The sequence below is a fragment of the Tupaia chinensis genome, unplaced genomic scaffold (assembly GCF_000334495.1).
Source record: "Tupaia chinensis unplaced genomic scaffold, TupChi_1.0 Scaffold143836_2, whole genome shotgun sequence".
Classification (NCBI taxonomy): domain Eukaryota; kingdom Metazoa; phylum Chordata; class Mammalia; order Scandentia; family Tupaiidae; genus Tupaia; species Tupaia belangeri.
The window spans coordinates 1,014,166-1,033,492 of record NW_006203687.1 but is presented as its reverse complement, the minus strand read 5'-3'; the positions used below and the strand labels follow the sequence as shown (position 1 = coordinate 1,033,492).

Below are 19,327 nucleotides of genomic sequence, written 5' to 3'. Positions count from 1 at the left end.
TAATGTTTGTCTTCTGAGCATGGTTAAGGTAGCTAGACTAAGCCATGGTGTTCAGTAGATTAGGCATATTAGTGCATTTTTTACTTAAATCATATTTTCAACCCATGACAGGCTTATCAGGATATAACCCCATCATAAGTCAAGAAGCATCTGTACATGTTTACAGAGTTCAACCATAAAAAAGAGGAGTTCATATATAACCAATGCAGTATGCTCAGAATTAAAATTTTAGATTTATAAATAACATTATAAAAGTGAGAGGGTGTTTATAGAAGTGTGAAGTTAATTGCTATGTGAAAAATTGAATTTTAGTTTTCAGTAAGTGTACAAGAATAAATAAGGCTCTTTCATTACCCCCAGCTCTTACCTGAACTTGCGAGTTTTGAATCAACACTATTCTCATTGAGTACTTTCTCACTTTCTTTAGATGAAACTTCCACATCCAGCAACATATCTATTAGCTCATTGACAGCTTCCTCCACTAATGAACTTTTAAAATGTAGAATCTGAGCACCTTTTACACAAAGATCCTAACATCAACAATAAAAAAAAAAAATTAGAACAGTTGTCGTCATTCTCCAGCTCTTGAGAGCACATAAGTAAAGGTGGCAGTTTCATAGTTCAGCTTCTAAGTGAGTTTTGTCCTCCAGTGACACGTGGCCATACCTCACATTAGTCCAGGCAGATATCCTGCAGAAAAATACAGTAAGAGAAGGGAGCCAACTGGAGCAGTGTGGACTGGAATTACACTAACTTCTCCAGCAGCAAAGAAAACACCTCCAAAATATGGAGATTCATACTGTGGTGGTTTCTCTCCAGATCATATAAACTTTTCACCTTTTACACAGATCTCTAGCCAATCTTCTTTCTCCTCATCATTGCTAACAAGCTATAAGGTTAGCTCCTAATTAACTTCAAAGATATTCTCCTCCTTTCTAACTAGATGACTTTACTCAAGAATGAGATTTAACAAATAAAAACTAACATGATTTGGGGTACTGGGATCAGTTCTGCGAGAGATGATAGATACATACACACAGACACACATAGACAGACAGAGATGGTGTAGAGAGAATCATCTATGCATTTTTGCAATATGGTTGAAAAATAAGTCTAAGAAACAATAAACTCGGTCACTTGCCTACAGTCTCCAGCTCCACTCCAAGTTCTACCATTACATCTAGAGACTCGACTGTGTTTGCGGGCCATCTGCTTCAACATCAGCCTCCTTGCACTGTTACCTCGTCATCACAGTGACCCTCACCGCCTTTCCACTGCTACCAGGTATGTAGTATGTTAATTCCATTAACACGAAAACATTGTTAGATGTTCTGAAACAAATTATTAAACTTTTTTTTCCCAAAGAATGATTTATTTAATTTTATTCACTTATTTATTTACTTTAATTTTTGCTAAAGGGCACATGCTCTCACCAGAGAGAGAGAGAGAGAAGTGAGAAAGTAAACCACTCAGTCCGAGACTCAAACCACAGTCGGCCATGTAGGAGTCCAGCACTTCAACCACCACGCCACCCCCTGGCCCCATTAAACTTCTTTATCATCAAATAAAGTATAAAATAACTTCACTCCCAGACTGGCCATCCTACAGCCCAGCAGTCGAGGATGCTGGATCCACAGTTCAAATTCTGGCCCTGGTAGCTTCAAAAACATGCTGAACGCATTTGCATGTATGCCCAGAATCCTGACAGAATAGAGAAAAAGGATTTGGGCATGATCACACCCCATTAGGGGGGCCTTCTCTTCTCTCTCTGTCTCTCACTCTCTCTCTCTCTCTCTCATACACACCTTCTTGCAATAAAAAATAAATAAATAACTTCACTTCCAGTTCGAAACTTCACCCAATTACCTCTCAATTAAACACTAGTTCAAAAAACAGTCACAGAAAAGATAGTTATGACAAAGAGATAGGTCAGAGATTGGGTAGGGATAGTGTGGTAGTCTTGAGGACCCTTGACACACCACATTAAATCATCATTGAAGAGTTCTTATCATCAGCATGCTAATCAGGAATATTATAAATGATGCTAAACTGACATTCCTAGAGGCCCTTCATGGAGCACCACTTCCAGGAGCTCACTCCTGACACAAAAAGAAGGCATCCCATGTGTAAATGTGTTTGAGAAGTAATGGGTTACAGGGAAGTAGACAAAGATCGACTGAGGACTTCATCTTAATGTGTCGGTATGCAGTGAAGCTGCAAGTGCAGCCTTGACCCTACAGTTTGCACGCATCTGCCTTTTTTCAGGTTTCCTAGCAATGGTTCTTAAAGTGTGTGTCACGAAACATCGTTTGAGGAACCCTGCTCCACAGAAATGTTTCAAGAAGAAACCCTGTTCAAAAAAAGCTTCAATTATTTTATTAATTAACCCTAGCTTACTAGATACCCTTCTGTAAAATAGATCTATTTTTCATAAAATATGGAAAAATGAATGTATTCCATGGCCATTTTCTTCTTACTGATCTGAAAGGAAATGATTTCTTCCTCATATCTAAGTGACTGTTTAGACACATTTCTCTCCATTTTCAAATTATTGCCAGAAGGCTCTACATTTGGATCACGTCTATCACAGAGCATCACAAGTAGAAGGAAAAAATATAATTTAGGCTTCAAAAAAAAACACCCTTTATAAAAAAATGAATCACAAAAAAATTTTTAGTAAAAGATAACCGTTTTCCAATAACCTTTGTCATTTGGAGAAACTCTTCACAGGTAAGTGGCTCCTCTTGGGGTAGTTGACAAAGAGGCAGGCCACACATTTCTTCCAGAATGGCATCAATGCGGAACTCAATCAAATCATTGACCCTGTCAAGCAGCAACTCCAGGTCCTCTTGGGGTGGGGGCGGGGGGGGAGGGAGAGACATGAATACAAGAGATTAGGCAAGCAATCTGGCTTTAAAAAAAAAAAAAATTCAACACTGAGTAAAATGACAATAGTAAAATCAGGATTAAAGTCTCAGTTTCTGCTTCCCCAACACAGACTGCTATTTGACACTGATTGTCCCACATTGTCCCTTATTGCACCAGTTTCCCAGCTCTGGGCCTAACTCTGACGTGTGCTTGAAGAGCATCTCCCCAGGAGGCGTCTGTGAATCTGCGTGTGTTCACGTGTCTCCTCCTGTGCTGCCACTGCAGCGGGAGCATCCTTCCCTCTCCACATACACAAGATTGTCAACTTGTGTGTCTCATCTTCTGAGTTCACCTTTTCATCCTAGTCTTCAACATTTAACCCAGGGCCCATTCTGCAGGAGGTATCCAACAAATACTACTGAAGTAAAGCTCCCCAAATACTGTTTCACTGTTACTATCATCACTGCTAAGTATAAAAAGGTCCATTTGTTTGTTTTTCATTGTTGTTTTTTCTAATGGAAAAGGTAGTTAAAGGTACTGCTTTCAGAGACCAGCAGATGGCATAATGGTTACGTCGCTGGACATAGTTGACCACAGTTTGAGGCCCAGACCTGGTGGCTTAAAACTTAAGTTAAAACTGCTTTTTTTTAAATTACCAGCTGAACTTGCTATTGAAAGTAGTTAGATTATTTAACAAATTGTGTGATCAATACAATGTGGGGGGAAAAGGAATGGAAGACAACTATAGACACCAGAGATAGTGTGAGAAGAGGGTGGGGAAGGACAGAGGGTCAGAAACAGGGGGGGAAAAAAAAAATATATATATATATAACTAGAAATTGAAAACTTGATGATAACATGAATGATTAAGACACTAAGCAGTATATTCTGGATGGGAAATCACATTTTGTATGCTGTGATGATGCTTAGGGAGTAAGCAAATTAATTAAGTTAGAAAAAAGTTTAAGAACAAAACCTAAAACTGTTTTTCTTGAAATTAAAAAAAATGCATTAAAAATACCTATTTGATGACTGCAGTAAGATATATGGCCCCAGCTAGGTGCTACTTTATAGCATGTTCATTCTACTCACTGAGGTTTATGCCTAGTCAGACTTTGTGTTCATGGATGTGTATATATCAGCTGCGCTTGTTATTCAAAATAGTTAGATTAATTAAGATCTTTAGTGAATCGATAAAATGTGTGTGTGTGGGGGGGGGGGGGGGGGATTAGGAAGCATTCATGGAGACAGTGGAGGGAGGTGGGAGCAACCATGGAGACAGGGTGGGAGGAGGGTGGAGACGGCAGAGGGTGATAGACAGGGAATCAAGGATGGGGAAAAAAGCAAAAGATACAGGAAACAAGAAATGAAAAATTATTTGTTGATGATAACACGTATGTTGATGTGCTTGATTGAGCCAAATACAGTGTATTCTAGATGGAAAATCTCATTTTGTATGCTGTAATGATGTACAGTGAATGAATGTAAATAAATAAATTGAAATAAAAAATTAAAAAAAAAAAGAAAAAATAAATAGGCTTCAGGGACCAGCAGTTAGCATAATGGCTATGTTGCTGGACTCCCATGTAGTGTGGCCATCTCCCCGGGGGGGCGGGGGGGGGTGATTTCTTGCTTTCTGTCTCTGTTTCTGCCTCTCTGGTGAATGCACACACCCTATAGCAAAAATTTTTCTCTAAAAAAAAATTTTTTTAAAGGTACTTTTTTTTCAGTAGGGCTGAAGTAATATTGAACACTAGTTTCATGGTTGAAAAGGCTACATCTGAAAGAAACTAACAACTTTACATAAAAACCAGGAATGATGGTTAATGGATCTCCCATCTAAGGGATGATGCATTACTCAACAGATGCCATGTAGTAAAATGTTCTAATACTTCTCTGCCCTAGGAGATAAAATTGAAAATTAAATACAGAAAAATCAATGTCATATACTTGTGATATATCAGAGACATATACATATACACTTCCTTAAATAAATTCCTTTCCTTTCTTTTCCTTTCTTTTTTTTTTTTTCTTGGAGAGGGTTTTGCCATAGGGTGCATATGCTTGCCAGAAAGACAGAGAGAAACAGAAAGCGAGAAATCACCCCCCAGGGGGGATGGCCATGCTGTAATCCCTTCTCCTCTATTCTCCTCTCAGGCTCTTGGGCACGCATGCACACGCACCCGGCGTGAGTTTAAGTCACCAGGTTGGGGACTCGAACCGCAGTCGACTATATAGGAGTCCAGCGACATAGCCATTACGCTAACTGCTGGTCCCAATACCTATACTTTCTAAAGAATAAAACCCTAAAAGTTTTTAAGCATATCTAAACTAGTTATTAAAGAGGCCATTCAAGATACCAAATAACTCTACCTGGTGAACTTATTCATTACTAAAGAGAGCCAACACTTGAAGCATGTTTCATATGTGCTCAATACAATTCTTCACTCTTCTAATGGATATATTCTTCAAAGACATCTGTGGTTAGCTGGAAAATAGCCCCAAAGATGTCCACATCCCAATCCCCTATGAATTTTAGCTTGAATGGCAGGTATCATCAAGTTAAAAACCTCGTAATGTGGAGATTGGCCTAGATTACCAGGTGGGGCCAATGTAGTCACAGGGGAGCTTATAAGAGGAAGGAGAGTCAGAGTGAAACAGAAACAATATGACTACAGAAGCTGAAGGGCAGAGGGAAAGTGATTAAGGAGACTATGCTTAGGGGACCAGCAGTTGGCATAATGGCTATGTCGCTGGACTCCCACGTAGTCGACCACGGTTCGTGTCCTGGACTCAGTGGCTTAAAACTCACACCAGGCACGTGTGCGTGCGTGCTCAAGATCCCGAGAGGAGAATGGAGGAGAAGGGATTGCAGCATGGCCATCCCCCCTGAGGGGTGATTTCTCGCTTTCTGTCTCTATGTCTCTCTCTGTCTGTCTGGCGAGCGCATGCGCCCTATAGAGAAAAACCTCTCCCCCCAAAAAAAAAGAATGTCACTTTAGATACAGGGAACAAGTCATTTCTTTTCAGGTCGGTAGGAAGAAAATAATGTTAATACTCTCTTAAATGCATAATATAAATCAACACTTGTAAATACTGGGTTTTGGAAAAATTGCGATGCATTTTTGCATAGAAAAATACATCATGACTTTTCTGACAACCCAATGGAAGGATTGGCTCATGAGTTCAATAAAGAATTCAACTATTTTTGAGATTTTGTTATTTACATTTAATCAATGTACATCTTCAGAGTGTTTAACACGGTTTTTCCCAGCATGAATACAGTGCATATTAGTCATCAAAAATATTACCGTGTACATTATCACCAACAGATAACTGTTCCTGAGATTTAGCATAGTTTCTCTCCTGAATAAACATGATCTTTGCTCAGCTTTAGTTTCTTAATTTAAATTATAAAAATAAAAACCTAAAAGAATATAAGAACTAAAAAAAGAGTTTCTTTATAAACTGTCTCCTTGTCTCCAGCTAACATTCTAATAAAACATGCAAATTGTTAGCACTCTAATCCTGATATTCTCTAGGGAGAATATTACCAAAATCCACCTTGGCAGCCTGTACTACTAATATTTTGATTGTGATAAGTCTTATTATGAAGTATACCTTTATTATGAAATATACTTATAAATGACACATTAGAGAATTTTAGCAAATTTCCTTGTTTTCTTCCTGGTGAGAGGTATTCTGGAGAGAATATGAGTTTAGAGTCAGGGAAACTGGGCCCTAAGCTCGTCCTTTTGCTTCTACCTATGTAACATAATAAGTCAATTAGCATTTCCCTAGAACAAGTTTTCCATCCTTTAAATTAAGGATCTTATTTAAGATTATTTTTACAATTCTTCAACCCCTATATTGCCATGGTTATATGATAATGAGTTTTAAATTATCCAACCATCAAATTGTGGTGAGTCTAAATTACAGTTTATTTAAATCAAAAAAAAAAAAACCCTTTATAAATTATTTGAATCCAGTTCTCAATCTATAAGGCAAAATAAAGGAGGCAGAGATAAGGGGGTCAACCACAATTTCTTATTCTACTTCCCCCTCAACCCAGTACTTTCAAAGTATTCTTGACTATAAAGCACCAGGTTATTTAAAGAGCTGGGCCCTTCTGAGCCGAAGTTAATTGGGAGATACAGTGAAAGTCTACTGATAAAACAAGCTCTTGACAATTTGGGTTATAAATAGAGTAGGTCCTGCCTCATCAGCCACAAATAACTGACAAATGAAAGACCCGAGGAAGGAAAAGAGAAAAAGAATGAGTTGATAACAGGAGACACCACAAGAGGTATCTAGAAAGGAGGCGTAAGAAGGGCTAACCCAGAAATGAGGTGACGGGATGAAGGGATAGAAATGAGGTTACAGAAATAAAGAAATGGAACAAGACTGACTACATAGAACTATTGCAATCGCAGATTGAATATCCCTTATCAGAAATGCTTCAGATTTCAAATAATAAAGAAATGGAACAAGACTGACTACATAGCACAATTGCAATCACAGATTGAATATCCCTTATCAGATTTCAAACGCAGAAGTCTTTCAGACGTTAGACGTTTTCAGATTTGGGAATATGCACATATACAGAATAAGCTATCCTGGGGATGGTACCTGAGTATAAACACAAATTTAATTATGTTTTATATATACCTTAAACACAAAGCCTGAAAGTAGCTTTATGCAGTATTTTTGTATTACAGTGTTTGAACTGAGACCCATCACATGAGTCTAGGTGTGGAACTTTCCACTTGTGGTGTCATGTCAACATGCAACATGTTTCAGATTTTGAAGCAGTTTGGACTTCAGGTTTTCAGATTAGGTGTGCTCACCCTGTGTGAATCTATAAGTGTAGAGGCATCTACTAAGCACCCAACTGGGGGTAACACAAAAGAAGTATAAGAAATAGAAGCCCTTTACAAACCAACTGGGGAGAAACAATAAACTGTACTAAACCATTAGAAGACAGCCAAGCTCTAGAGTCTCTGGTCCCAACTGCAAATACAACAGGAGGTCACAGGAGGAAGTGACTACAAGAGGAGAGCAGTCAGAGTAGGCTTCTTGGGAGGAGGCCTGACTCTGAATTGAGAAGTGAGGAAAACTGGGCGATGAAGAGGAAAACAGAGGACATTGGGTAGGAGAGAGAACAGCAATGTTTAGATCATCCTGAAAAATCCCTCTGTTTCCATGTTTAAACTGTGTTCCACTGTCTACCACAGGAGCTCCTTAAGTACTAGTATCCTCCTAAAATGTAACCAAGGATTTCTAGGAAATGTGCAGGAGTCAGCTTTTGGAGACCAACTGGTCATTGACATATTAAAGGCTCTGAAAAGTCCTCCAGGGGAAAAAACTGTCTGACTGCTAAAACTGGGTTCACCAGGCAATCTGAGACCAGACCCCTTTTTTGTGCCGTGTATCTGTACATATCCTGAGAAATTGTACTTTATGGAATATACCACCTTACATATATCTTAAAGCGTTTTATATCCTTCATTAAATAAAAATAGTGTTTGTTTCAACTTTTCCCATTTATCCTGTTGTTTAGCTCTCTACTCTATCCAAATTTCCACATCTCTCATCTGAAAATACATTAACCTATTAGTATATAATGCTAAGTAACTCTAAAAGCCTTTTATACTGTACTACCCAAAAACAAAAATAAATGAAAATATGTAGTTAATCTTTGGAGATAAAATTAAATAGTGAATATTTATAGTTTCCAGAAAATTACTGGTCCTATACTTTAGTACAATTCCTATGGAACAGCTTAAAAATGGTACTTCTTGCTTCATTATTTATATAACCCTATCAGTAAGATATTATACAATAGATATGGAAAACTAGGCCTTTTAAATTGAGAAACAAGGTCAAAACAAGCGCACAGTAGTAAAATGTAACCCTCTGCAAGGTTGACCCACATGGGAAGGTTTGGTTTCATGTCCAGAGACCTCTCTGAATATGCCAAGTATGTGGATGCCCATGAACTGGGGCTGGCAGAAGCTAAGCTGGATTGAATATCAAGACCTTGTTGAGGGAGCAGTCTTTGTAGCTCTCTGTATCAAAGCTGTCTGTCCATAGTTTTCTCCAACTCAGCTAAGGCTGATTCCATCTTTACAGTCCACATGCCAAAATCAGGTGTCATCCTTGACTTCTCGCACTCCTAGATGCAAACCATCAGGATATCCCATTTGCTCTATTTTCGAAAGTGATCATATGTCTGACCTGCTGACTGTATCCACTGCTATCACCATCTACTATCACCTAAATTACCAGAATGGTCTACCATTGTCTCCCTACCTCCGTACCTCTCTAGGCTCAATTTAGCAGCAGGGGTGATCCTTTCAAAATGTTAAGTCATGTCATGTCATGTCACCCTTCTGCTTACATGACTACAGGCCTTCCCACCTAATTCAGAGCTTTGTACAAGTCTTAATAGAAAGGGCTTGGGTAGGTTCTTGGTCTACAAACACCTACCCAACCTAGTCCCCATTCCTTCTCTGATCTCATCCCATTCAGCAATTCTTTCCCTTTCTTCCTGCTTCTGCCCTATTGTCATCTTGCTGGTCCTTAGCCTCAAGGCCTTTGTGTTTCCACCAAATAACTGTTCAAATGCTACCCTTTTGGTTAGGTAGGCCTATCCTAAAAAACATATTTAAGACTGTGAAACACCACCAAAACCCACTCATACACTCTATGCCCTGCTCTTATTTTTTCCATAGCATTTTATTGGTTTATTCCATTGAACTACAGAATTTATCCATTTACTATATTTATTGCTTATTTCCTGCCTTTCCCAAATAGAATATAAGTTGTGCTTGAAATAGCACCTGGCATTATAAGAGATGATAGATCAATATTTCTGTAATTAATCAATTCATTGTTCACAGAAGGAATATTTCTTTTTTAACCACTATATCTTTATTGAATTCTTATTATAACATTATTACAATATTAGTAAATAGAACTAGCGTAAAGAGAATATAGCAATATAATTTGAAGTTGGGGTGGACATAGCAACAGGAGTAGGGAGATAGAAAGAGGTAAAAAGGAAGGCTACTGACAGGGGCAAACACAAGGGTTTTATTCATCACTTTTGCATTACTTCCATGAAAATGTACTATCCACTATGATCAGTCTCATTCCAATGATCATTTCTCAACAAAAAGAATATTTGTGATCTAAAACTCATGGACTGTGGTCCTCCACTAAGGTTTACCTGTTATATAATGTTGAATTTCATTAGTACCTTGTTCATATGTTGCTTCTCACTCTCTCTCTCTCTCTCTCTCTCTCTCTCTCTCTCTCTTTTTTAAGAGAGAGAAGGTTTTGGGTTTTTTACCATGGGGATGCATGCACTCACCAGAGAGACAGAGGGAAAGCAAGAAATCACTCCTGAGGGGGTGGCCACACTGCAATACCTTCTCCTCCATTCTCCTCCTGGCATTTTGGGCATGCACACACATGTGCCTGACATGAGCTTCAAGCCACAGGGTCCAAGGGTCTAAGACTCCAACCCTGGCTGGCCATATGGGAGTCCAACACCTCAACCACTACACAAACCCACTGGCCCCATATGTTACCATTTTTAAATAGACCTAGTAATACTTTAAGCCTAGCTTTCAGGATGATGTCAATATTAATAATTTTTAGTTACAAGAAAGTAATTTTGCTTCCATCCAGCCCAATATTCAGCAAAAAGCGAGAATCCATGTGCATCTGAGGTGTGCCTAGCCCTGCCACTTTAACCAGAAAGCCTCTGCCCCACACTTCTCCTTCTGATACAGCACCCAGAGAAAAGTCAGAACAGCACAACTCATAATTAACTCCAAGAAGGTAGGAAGTACCATATAATCCATCAGATGACCAGAAAATACCACCACTGAGGCACAAGAAATAGGGGAAATTAAGAAAATATCTCTCCTCCAGGGGGAAAGAACAGCCCTTCATCATCCACAGATAATACAATGGAACTCATGGAAACATCAGATAAAGAATTTAGGATATTCATAGTGACAAAGCTAACAGAAATGCAAGAAAAGAGAGACAACAAACTCCAGAAAATGCAGTAGAAAAGAGACAATGAGTCCCAGGAGGTGAGAAAGTTCTTCCAGGATCTGAAAGAAGAAATACACACCATAAAAAAAGAATCGAATGAAACCATTAGAGATGAAGGCTGTAATACAGTAAATAAAATCCTCCCTTGAAAGTATTCAAAGCAGATTAGATCATGCACAAGATGGAATCTCAGATGCAGAAGATAGACCTTCTGGCCTAGAAAAATTCACCAAAAAGACTGAGAAAATAACCCCCCAAAATAAGAATGATATACAAATAATAATAGATACCATTAGCTGCCCAAACGTCTGGATAATAGGTATCCCAGTAGGTGAACAAACTAATCAGAGCATTGATAATCTATTCCATGAAATCCTGGAAGAAAACTTTCCAAACCTAGAGAGGCACTCAAATATCCAGACCCAAGAAATACAAAGGACCCCACATAGAATCAACCCAAGAAGATCTTCTCCAAAGCACATCATAGCCAGATTGATCAAAACCATATACAGAGACAAGATACTAAAATTAGCAAGAGAAAAACATCAAGTTACTTTCAAAGGATATCTCATCAGGCTAACATTGGACCTCTGACCAGAAAAAATGCAAGCCAGGAAAGAATGAGAAAATAAATTTGAAGTGTTAAGTGAAAAACACTTTCAACCAAAAATACTATATCCCGCAAGATTATCCTTCACGTGGAAAGAGAAGCTTAAAAGCATTCTTAGATAAACAAAACCTGAAAAAATTTACCAACACCAGACCAGCTCTTCGAGATGTTCTGAAGGGAGTACAATCCCAGGAAAACTAAAGACAGACAGATGAATAAGAGAACAAAAAATGACCAAGAAAAAACCCAACTTAATGGTAGGAACAAGTTTTGAAATATCAATAACAATGTTGAATGTTAATGGAAAAGTCAGACCACAGTAACACTGCAAATTCAACAAAAGGAAGATTACATGAGACTGAACTGGTGAAATAGAATTCTATGACTTTTTTTCTAAAACATTACTGATTTTCTTCTATGCTTTGTCTTCCAGATTTAAGGAATTTTGTTTTCTTTTCATTTGTAGGGTTCAGCAACCTGTTTTTCTAAAAAAGAGGTTTTTTTAATTGAAACATAAACTTTTCTCCCTTCCTCACCCCTTTGCAATTGGAAGATATCTGTGAGCATTCTTATTTTATGGCAGGATGGTTATTTTCATAAGTTCAATAATACAATAGTAGCTGTTGCCTTGCTTCAGAAATTGAGTTCTTATGGGACTTTGTACAAATAACAGACCAAATTGAGATTAACCTAATATTCTTTTGTTTTTGCAAATAAGTTAGTTTATACCTCTATTTAGTCCAACTCAGCTAAGGCTGATTCCATCTTTACAGTCCACAGGCCAAAATTAGGTGTCATCCTTGACTTCTCGCACTCCTAGATGCAAACCATCAGGATATCCCATTTGCTCTATTTTCTAAAGTGATCATATGTCTGACCTGCTGACTGTATCCACTGCTATCACCATCTACTATCACCAATTAAGTATGCTTAATTGACAAAAAATGAGAAGCTATTTGATGATGATAATGTATATAGCAATAACCTTGTCTTCACTTACTTGCATGGTATTTGTGTTGGAAAAAGAAATGTATACTGTAAAGACATGTGATAAAATGTAAATTAAAATCTAAAAAAATGATTTAAAAAAAGAAAGTAACTTTAATGTGCTTCTTTGATACAATTGCTTTTAAGCCTGTATCTGTAAGTGTGGGTTGGTATTACTTTAGTATTACATAAATGTTTTCCAGAGTGTTTGTTTGCCTTGGCATCCTAAACGTAACAGTTTTTATAAGGGGGAAAAAAATAAAGCCCCCATATGGATAAGTTTGAAAAGTACTATGTACAATATTTCTCCTCTTAGGCAGCCATGATTAATATTAATGATTCTGAGAAACCCGCAGTAAGGAAGTAAGACGTCCTGAGGGACTTCGAGAATTTTGCTAAACTCAACATTTCCCAAATGGGCTCCATAATCCTTCCTTCACATAACACTTACTCACAATTTCTATAATATCCTTTCAATTTCCATGAAAGCCACTTTAGAAAATTTTAAATTCGATGGCTGTATTAGCAGCTACGCATACATTTCCTGAAGCTTTTATCCACACCTTGCCTATTTTTCAATGTCCATACTTATTCCATCTGGGAAGTAGTTCTTAGACTCTGCCTCCAGCAGGCTTTCTACTTCCCACCTTTAATCCATTAACCCCAAGAGATATTATTCATCTATGTTACAAAAGAAAAACTGGGTCTTGGAAGTTAAAATAATTTACCCAAAGATATCAGTTTGAATACAAAACTCAAATTGGCTTCAGAATCTGTACTTAGGACTATCCTCTGGTGCTAGCACACCTCCTTCCGGTGTTAACTGTCTTCCAAAGGATAGGTGAAGAAAACAAACAGTTAGCATAATGGCTATGTCCCTGGACTCCCATGTAATCGACCATGGTTCGCGTGCCAGACCCAGTGGCTTAAAACTCTCGCCGGGCGTGTGTGCGTGCATGCCCAAGATCCTGAGAGGAGAATGGAGGAGAAGGGATTGTGGCATGACTATCCCCTCTGGGGGGTGATTTCTCACTTTCTGTCTCTATGTCTCTTTCTGTCTGTCTGGTGAGCACACGCACCCTATAGCGAAAACCTCTCAAAAAAAAAAAAAAAGAAAGAAATCAAACTCTCAGCTGCTTTGGTATATCTATAGAAGACTGGAAACCCTTGAATACTGAGTACAATAACTGCAACACTTCAGATGTCTCCTAAAACTGCCAATAGATCCACTTTAACCACTTCTCAGGCTTTACAGAAACCTTTAACTCCTCCAATCTTGTAACACAATGAACATCCACCAGAGGATACTCTACATCCTTAAATTGCCATTTACAATTGTGGTAGGTTTTAAACGTTCTTTGACCCTCCTCCCCACATAGAGTAGGGTCTGAGGGTCTATGTGCCCTTCCCTTCCATCTGGGTGGGCTTATGAAGAGTCCCAAAGAGTACGAAACAGAAGTGATGCAGTGAGACATTTGAGGTCATCATAAAGGCCATGCAGCTTCCTGCTTGTTCACTGTAATGCTTGCTCTTGGAATCCTAAATTGATGTATAAGAAATTCTATCCTTAGGACCAGCAGTTGGTGTAATGGCTATGTCACTGGACTCCTATGTAGTCACAGCAATTCAAGTTCTGGACCTGGTGGCTTAAACTCACACCAGGCACGTGTGCGTGCTTGCCCAAGATCCTGAGAGGACAATGGAGGAGAAGGGATTGTGGCGTGGCCATCCCCACTGGGGGGTGATTTCTCGCTTTCTGTCTCTCTGTCTCTGTCTTTCTGGTGAGTGCACGCACCCTATAGCAAAAACCTCTCCAAAAAAAAAAGTTCTATCCTGAGGCCTCCATACTAGAAGGCCATGTGTAGATGAACAGCTCATAGGCACAGTTGAGTCAGGCTTCCAGCCTTCCCCACTGAAGAATCAGACATGAAATGAGGCCATCTTGGGCCTTCCAGGTCAGACACCTGCCAACTAAATACCACCAAAAACCTTTGTCATGGGACAGCCAAGCCCTGCTCAAATTCTTTACCCACAAAGTCATGATATATAATGAAAGGGTCAGTGTAAGTCATTATATTTTAAGCATGTTTGCTAGCAAGAGAACCATAAGAGATAACTGAAACAATTCTGTGAGCAAAATGAACACTAGTAATATCACAGTCTTACAATTACTAGTCCTTAGTAAAAACACATTTTAAGTGTGTAAATGGAGTGATTTTCCTAATGTGCAAGTAAAGTCTAAACAGCAATTCCAACATACTGACTAGTATTTTATAAGTCTTTCGAAAAATGTCTCCCCATTGCCAATATTAACTTTTTGTTTGTTTGTTTTAAGAGAGATTTTTGTTATAGTGCATCTATCCTCACTGGAGAGACAGAAAGTGAGAAACAACCCCCCCGGGTGGAGAGACAGAAAGTGAGAAACAACCCCCCCTGGGGGCGGGGGGCAGGGATGACCATACCACAATCCCTTCTCCTCCATTCTCCTCTTGGGATTTTGGGCATGCACACACATGTGCCCAGTGTGAGTTTTAAGTCACTGGTCTGGGATTCAAACTGCAGTCGACTACATGGAAGTCCAGTGACATAACCTTTCCACCACCTGCTGATCTCACTAATATTAACTTTTTAATGTAGCATGAAATGCTGGGAAAACTGAAGTCCGAGTTCTGGCCCTACTTCTGCCACTTACCAGTTATGAGACCTTGACAATGTCACTTAATTTTATAGAAGGCATGTTCACTCACCAGAGGAAGAGAGAGAGGAACGGGGGGGGGAGGGGGGGCGGGTGCTAAACCCCCGCCAAGTGGGACATGGTTATGCTGCAATCCCTTCTCCTCCAGTTCTCCATCCCATCAGGCATGCTTTTTAAGACTCCAGGCCAGTGAACCATGGTTGGCCATATGGGATCTAGCTCCTTTAACCACTATGCTACAGGGCTGGCTCAGGGCCACTGAATGTTATTATGTAGCAGTACATGGTGGTCTTACTTCAATTTTCTAAGTTCTTCACATCAAAAACAGGAATTATCCTTGAGTTATGTCATAACCTATCTGCTTACATCACTCTAAATGCTCTGATCAACTCTGTTGTCATCCTAGTTCAAACCACCACCACCACCCACAAATCAACTTCTTGCTGATAGTCTTCTCCCCCCTTGAAATCCATTTCCACCCAGAAGCAAGAATTTTATTTATTACAAAAGAGGTCATACTTTTTGTCTAGCTCAGAATCCTCCAATGGTTCCTGGTGCATTCAAAACAAAACCCAGACTTCTTATCTTGGTCAACAAGATCTGTAATGGCCTGGCTGTAGCCAATTCTGGACCTCATTCCATGGCCCCGTTCCCCCTCACTCACCCCAGTCCAATCATCCCAGATGCAAATGTGACACATTATTGTTTTCTTTCATGTTTATTTTTAATACATCTTAGAGCAAGCCAGAAAGTACTGTACCTTCATGTTACTGAAGTTCTTTTTGTATATATCCCGTTTCTGGAAGAGGGCAGCTGCAAATGGTGAAACTTCCAGACCCATCTGTGACATGCACTCTGTTTCTCTAAACAAGGTTAACAACTGAGGATCAAAGTTTACGAACAATTCCCCTGTGCTTGGGGCCTTTACCAGTAAAGAAGCTTCAAGACCTATGTGAATCTCTCCAATCTGTGGGAAGAAATCGACATTATTCCTATTAGAAAGGGCAATGCAAACCCAGGGCATTCATTTCGTGTTTCTGGAAATGAGGATCACTCAGTGCTAGCCTATGGATTTGAGCCTCCTAAATTAAAGCAATGAGGGTCACCCACTCATCCTATAAATTCACCCTCAGAAAACAGTCTTCAAGTTCTTGGTGATAATGTTCCACAGTCAACTCAATAAGGTATTCCAGACAGGATTCTCACACCTGACAGATAAGTGGACAGTGCAAAAGCCATGATGTCTCAAATGCCATCTAGTTCCCTGATACCTTTGCGCCTAGTCAGGTATTTTTCCTAAGAAAACATAAATTCCATTAAGTTCAATTTTCAGTTATCTAGAAAAGCAATGAATACAGCTACAGAGACACATTAGTTCCTGCCATTCTCCAAAGAACTGTAAGCATTGGTAGGGTACAATCTCACTGATAGGGAAAAATTAAATTTAAGACTTTGTTTAATAGATTTACTGGTTTTTACTGAATCTTACTGAATTTTGAAAAGAAGGAAACCCTAACCCATCAGGTAGAGGAACTCAATAAATAGGATCTTCTCATGTAGGCATTTGTAAATTAAATAAAAATAGGTTTCAGTTAACTGGCTTATGATTTTTTTTCAAAAATAATTATTATTATTTTTCATGGACATATTACATTTTTTGGTTATTTAGGTTCAACCAAACTGCCTTATAAAATACCCATAAATCCTACTTTCTACAGGAATAACACCATCGCATGCTAGAAGAGGGCCTCTCCTTCTTTAGACAGCAGCGACCTCTCATAGAGGCCTAGCAGACTCACTTGATGAAGCCACGCCCTGTGGTAGAGGACCTCGAACTCCAGCAGCACCTTGGCCATCCTGTTGTAACTGCGAATCACAGGCTTGGCTTCCACTGTCCCCAGCACAGCTGGGTGCTCCTGGAACCGCTGCATGGGCTGCTGAATCCTGTAAAAGAGCTGCCGAGCCCACAAAATCTTCCCAGCGATGGGGGGCTGGTCTCGAGCCAAAGGAGGATCATATTTCTGCTTTGTGTACATCTTTGAAATCATATCAATGTCAGCCCCATAGTTCTTGAGGACAAGTTGGTATTTTTCATCAATACCAAGATTAGGTATATTCAATCTAATTTTTTTAAAAAAGCAAAAGATGTGTATGAATGGAAAGACATATAGTTATCTCATTTATTAATATTTTTTTTAATTTGTGCTAATGGGAAAGAATGCGATATTTGTGTGCCATGTAAAAAAAACAAACAAAATAGTATCAATCTTTAAAATATAGGAGAAACAATTAACTCAAGAACTTTTTCAAATAACAACATTAGCAAATATTACTATAGGCAGTCACAAGTTACTTTAAAGTTGAGTATTCCCTACAGAAATAAAATGAATCCTTAATCTTTAAAAGGATTAATACTCTTAATCCTCTGAAGAATTTAAAAACTGTGACTCTGTAACCCAGATTGTCAAGAGAGGCTTTTCCTTCCATTAGAATGTAAAATAATAGTAATAATAATAGCAAAAGCTAAACTGTTGTAAAAGTCATGACCCATTTTTGCATAGAAAAAAAATCATTACTTTTCTGATGACCCAATATGTCCATATTACCTCAATTTCACAAAATGGAACCAGGGAAATTATTTCAAAATTTTACCTTTCGAATTTCTTTAACATAGTCAGAGCTTGATTTGTATTTTGAATCTTTTCAAATGTAACATCCATGAACTTCTGCAACTCATTCTAAAATTGAATAAAATCTGATTATAAAAAATGAATTAGCATTGGGAGTTTCCTATTTAGTAGCGAGATAAAAGAGCTCCCCATGCTCTACAAACACACATAATTTGGGACAAAACATAACAGAAAATTTAATGAGCTTAAAAGGAAAGATAAGTGCCCACAGCCAGAAACAAAGAGACTTGAAAACCAGAGAGGTCAGGGGAGTTGGCACCATGGCGTGTCTGTGGGGCCAGACTCAGGACACAGCGGTAGGCACTGGGGCTTATCACAAAGCTGAAGGGGAGCTGTGGAGTCCAACACCCCCAATGGATGCTGCAGAAACCAGGAACCTTGACGTGCTGCCCAGGGCCTGCAATGGGAATTAGATGGCTGTTCTCATGCTGGGAAAACTGCAGAGAGGCTTGCCATCTGCCCAGAGTCACGGAGAGGGAAAAATGTCACCCTGGGACGGCACGGCCCTACTGTCTCTATCAATAGCCAGAGATGAAACACTTCCAGCTTTGTGATACATGGGTCTCCTTCACAACTGTCACCTGTACCCTTGTCCTGCCAAAACAGCCTGAGATGATGCATGAGCAGGCTGGGCAGGATCTGGTTGCTGACCCTTGGCCTGGAGCTGCTGAAATCCTTCACCTGTGCCACACCACAATCAAGACTCCAAGTTTATCCATTCATGAGATGAAAGGGATCTAACCCAAGACGTTAACTCAAAAGCTACTCCGAAAATGTAAAAGCAACTAGGGCTACAGCAGAAGTAAAGTTAGGCCACCTAGAAACTTGTCCAAAGTCCAGGGCCACAAGATTCCTACAGGGGAAAGAAAAAAAAAAAAAAAGTGGCTCTTAAGTTATTCTTTTTTTTTTTTGGAGAGAGATTTTCACTGTAGGGCGCGTGCGCTCGCCAGACAGAGAGAGGCATAGAGACAGAAAGCGAGAAATCACCCCCCAGGGGGGATGGTCACGCCGCAATCCCTTCTCCTCCGTTCTCCTCTCGGGATCTTGGGCACACATGCACACGCGCCCGGCGGGAGTTTTAAGCCACCGGTCCAGGACACGAACCGTGGTCGACTACGTGGGAGTCCAGCGACATAGCCATTACGCTAACTGCTGGTTCCCTTAAGTTATTCTTAAAGAAGGGAAGCTCACAGGGACTAGCAGCTGGCATAATGGCTATGTTGCTGGGCTCCCATGTAGTTGACCGCGGTTCGAGTCCCAGACCCAGTGGCTTACATTCACGCCAGGCACATGTGCGTGCGTGCCTAAGATCCCACTGAGAGGACTGAGAGGAGAATGGAGAAGGGATTGTGGCATGGCCATCCCCCCCCCCCCCCCCCCCGCGGGGGGGGCGGTTCTTTTCTTCTT

At 39.6% G+C, this 19,327-nt stretch overlaps 1 protein-coding gene across 1 annotated transcript in view; it reads right to left on the bottom strand.

Annotated features, from left to right (window-relative positions):
• DNAH5 (dynein axonemal heavy chain 5) overlaps positions 1-19,327 on the bottom strand; it is a 306,494-nt gene that overhangs the window by 197,774 nt on the left and 89,393 nt on the right. The window contains exons 17-22 of the mRNA XM_027767025.1: positions 17,883-17,968; positions 17,030-17,351; positions 15,991-16,197; positions 9,358-9,517; positions 2,703-2,848; positions 368-530 (exon numbers count right to left, since the gene is read on the bottom strand). Coding sequence (XP_027622826.1) covers positions 368-530; positions 2,703-2,848; positions 9,358-9,517; positions 15,991-16,197; positions 17,030-17,351; positions 17,883-17,968 — 1,084 coding nt within the window. The remainder of the gene's footprint in view (positions 1-367; positions 531-2,702; positions 2,849-9,357; positions 9,518-15,990; positions 16,198-17,029; positions 17,352-17,882; positions 17,969-19,327) is intronic.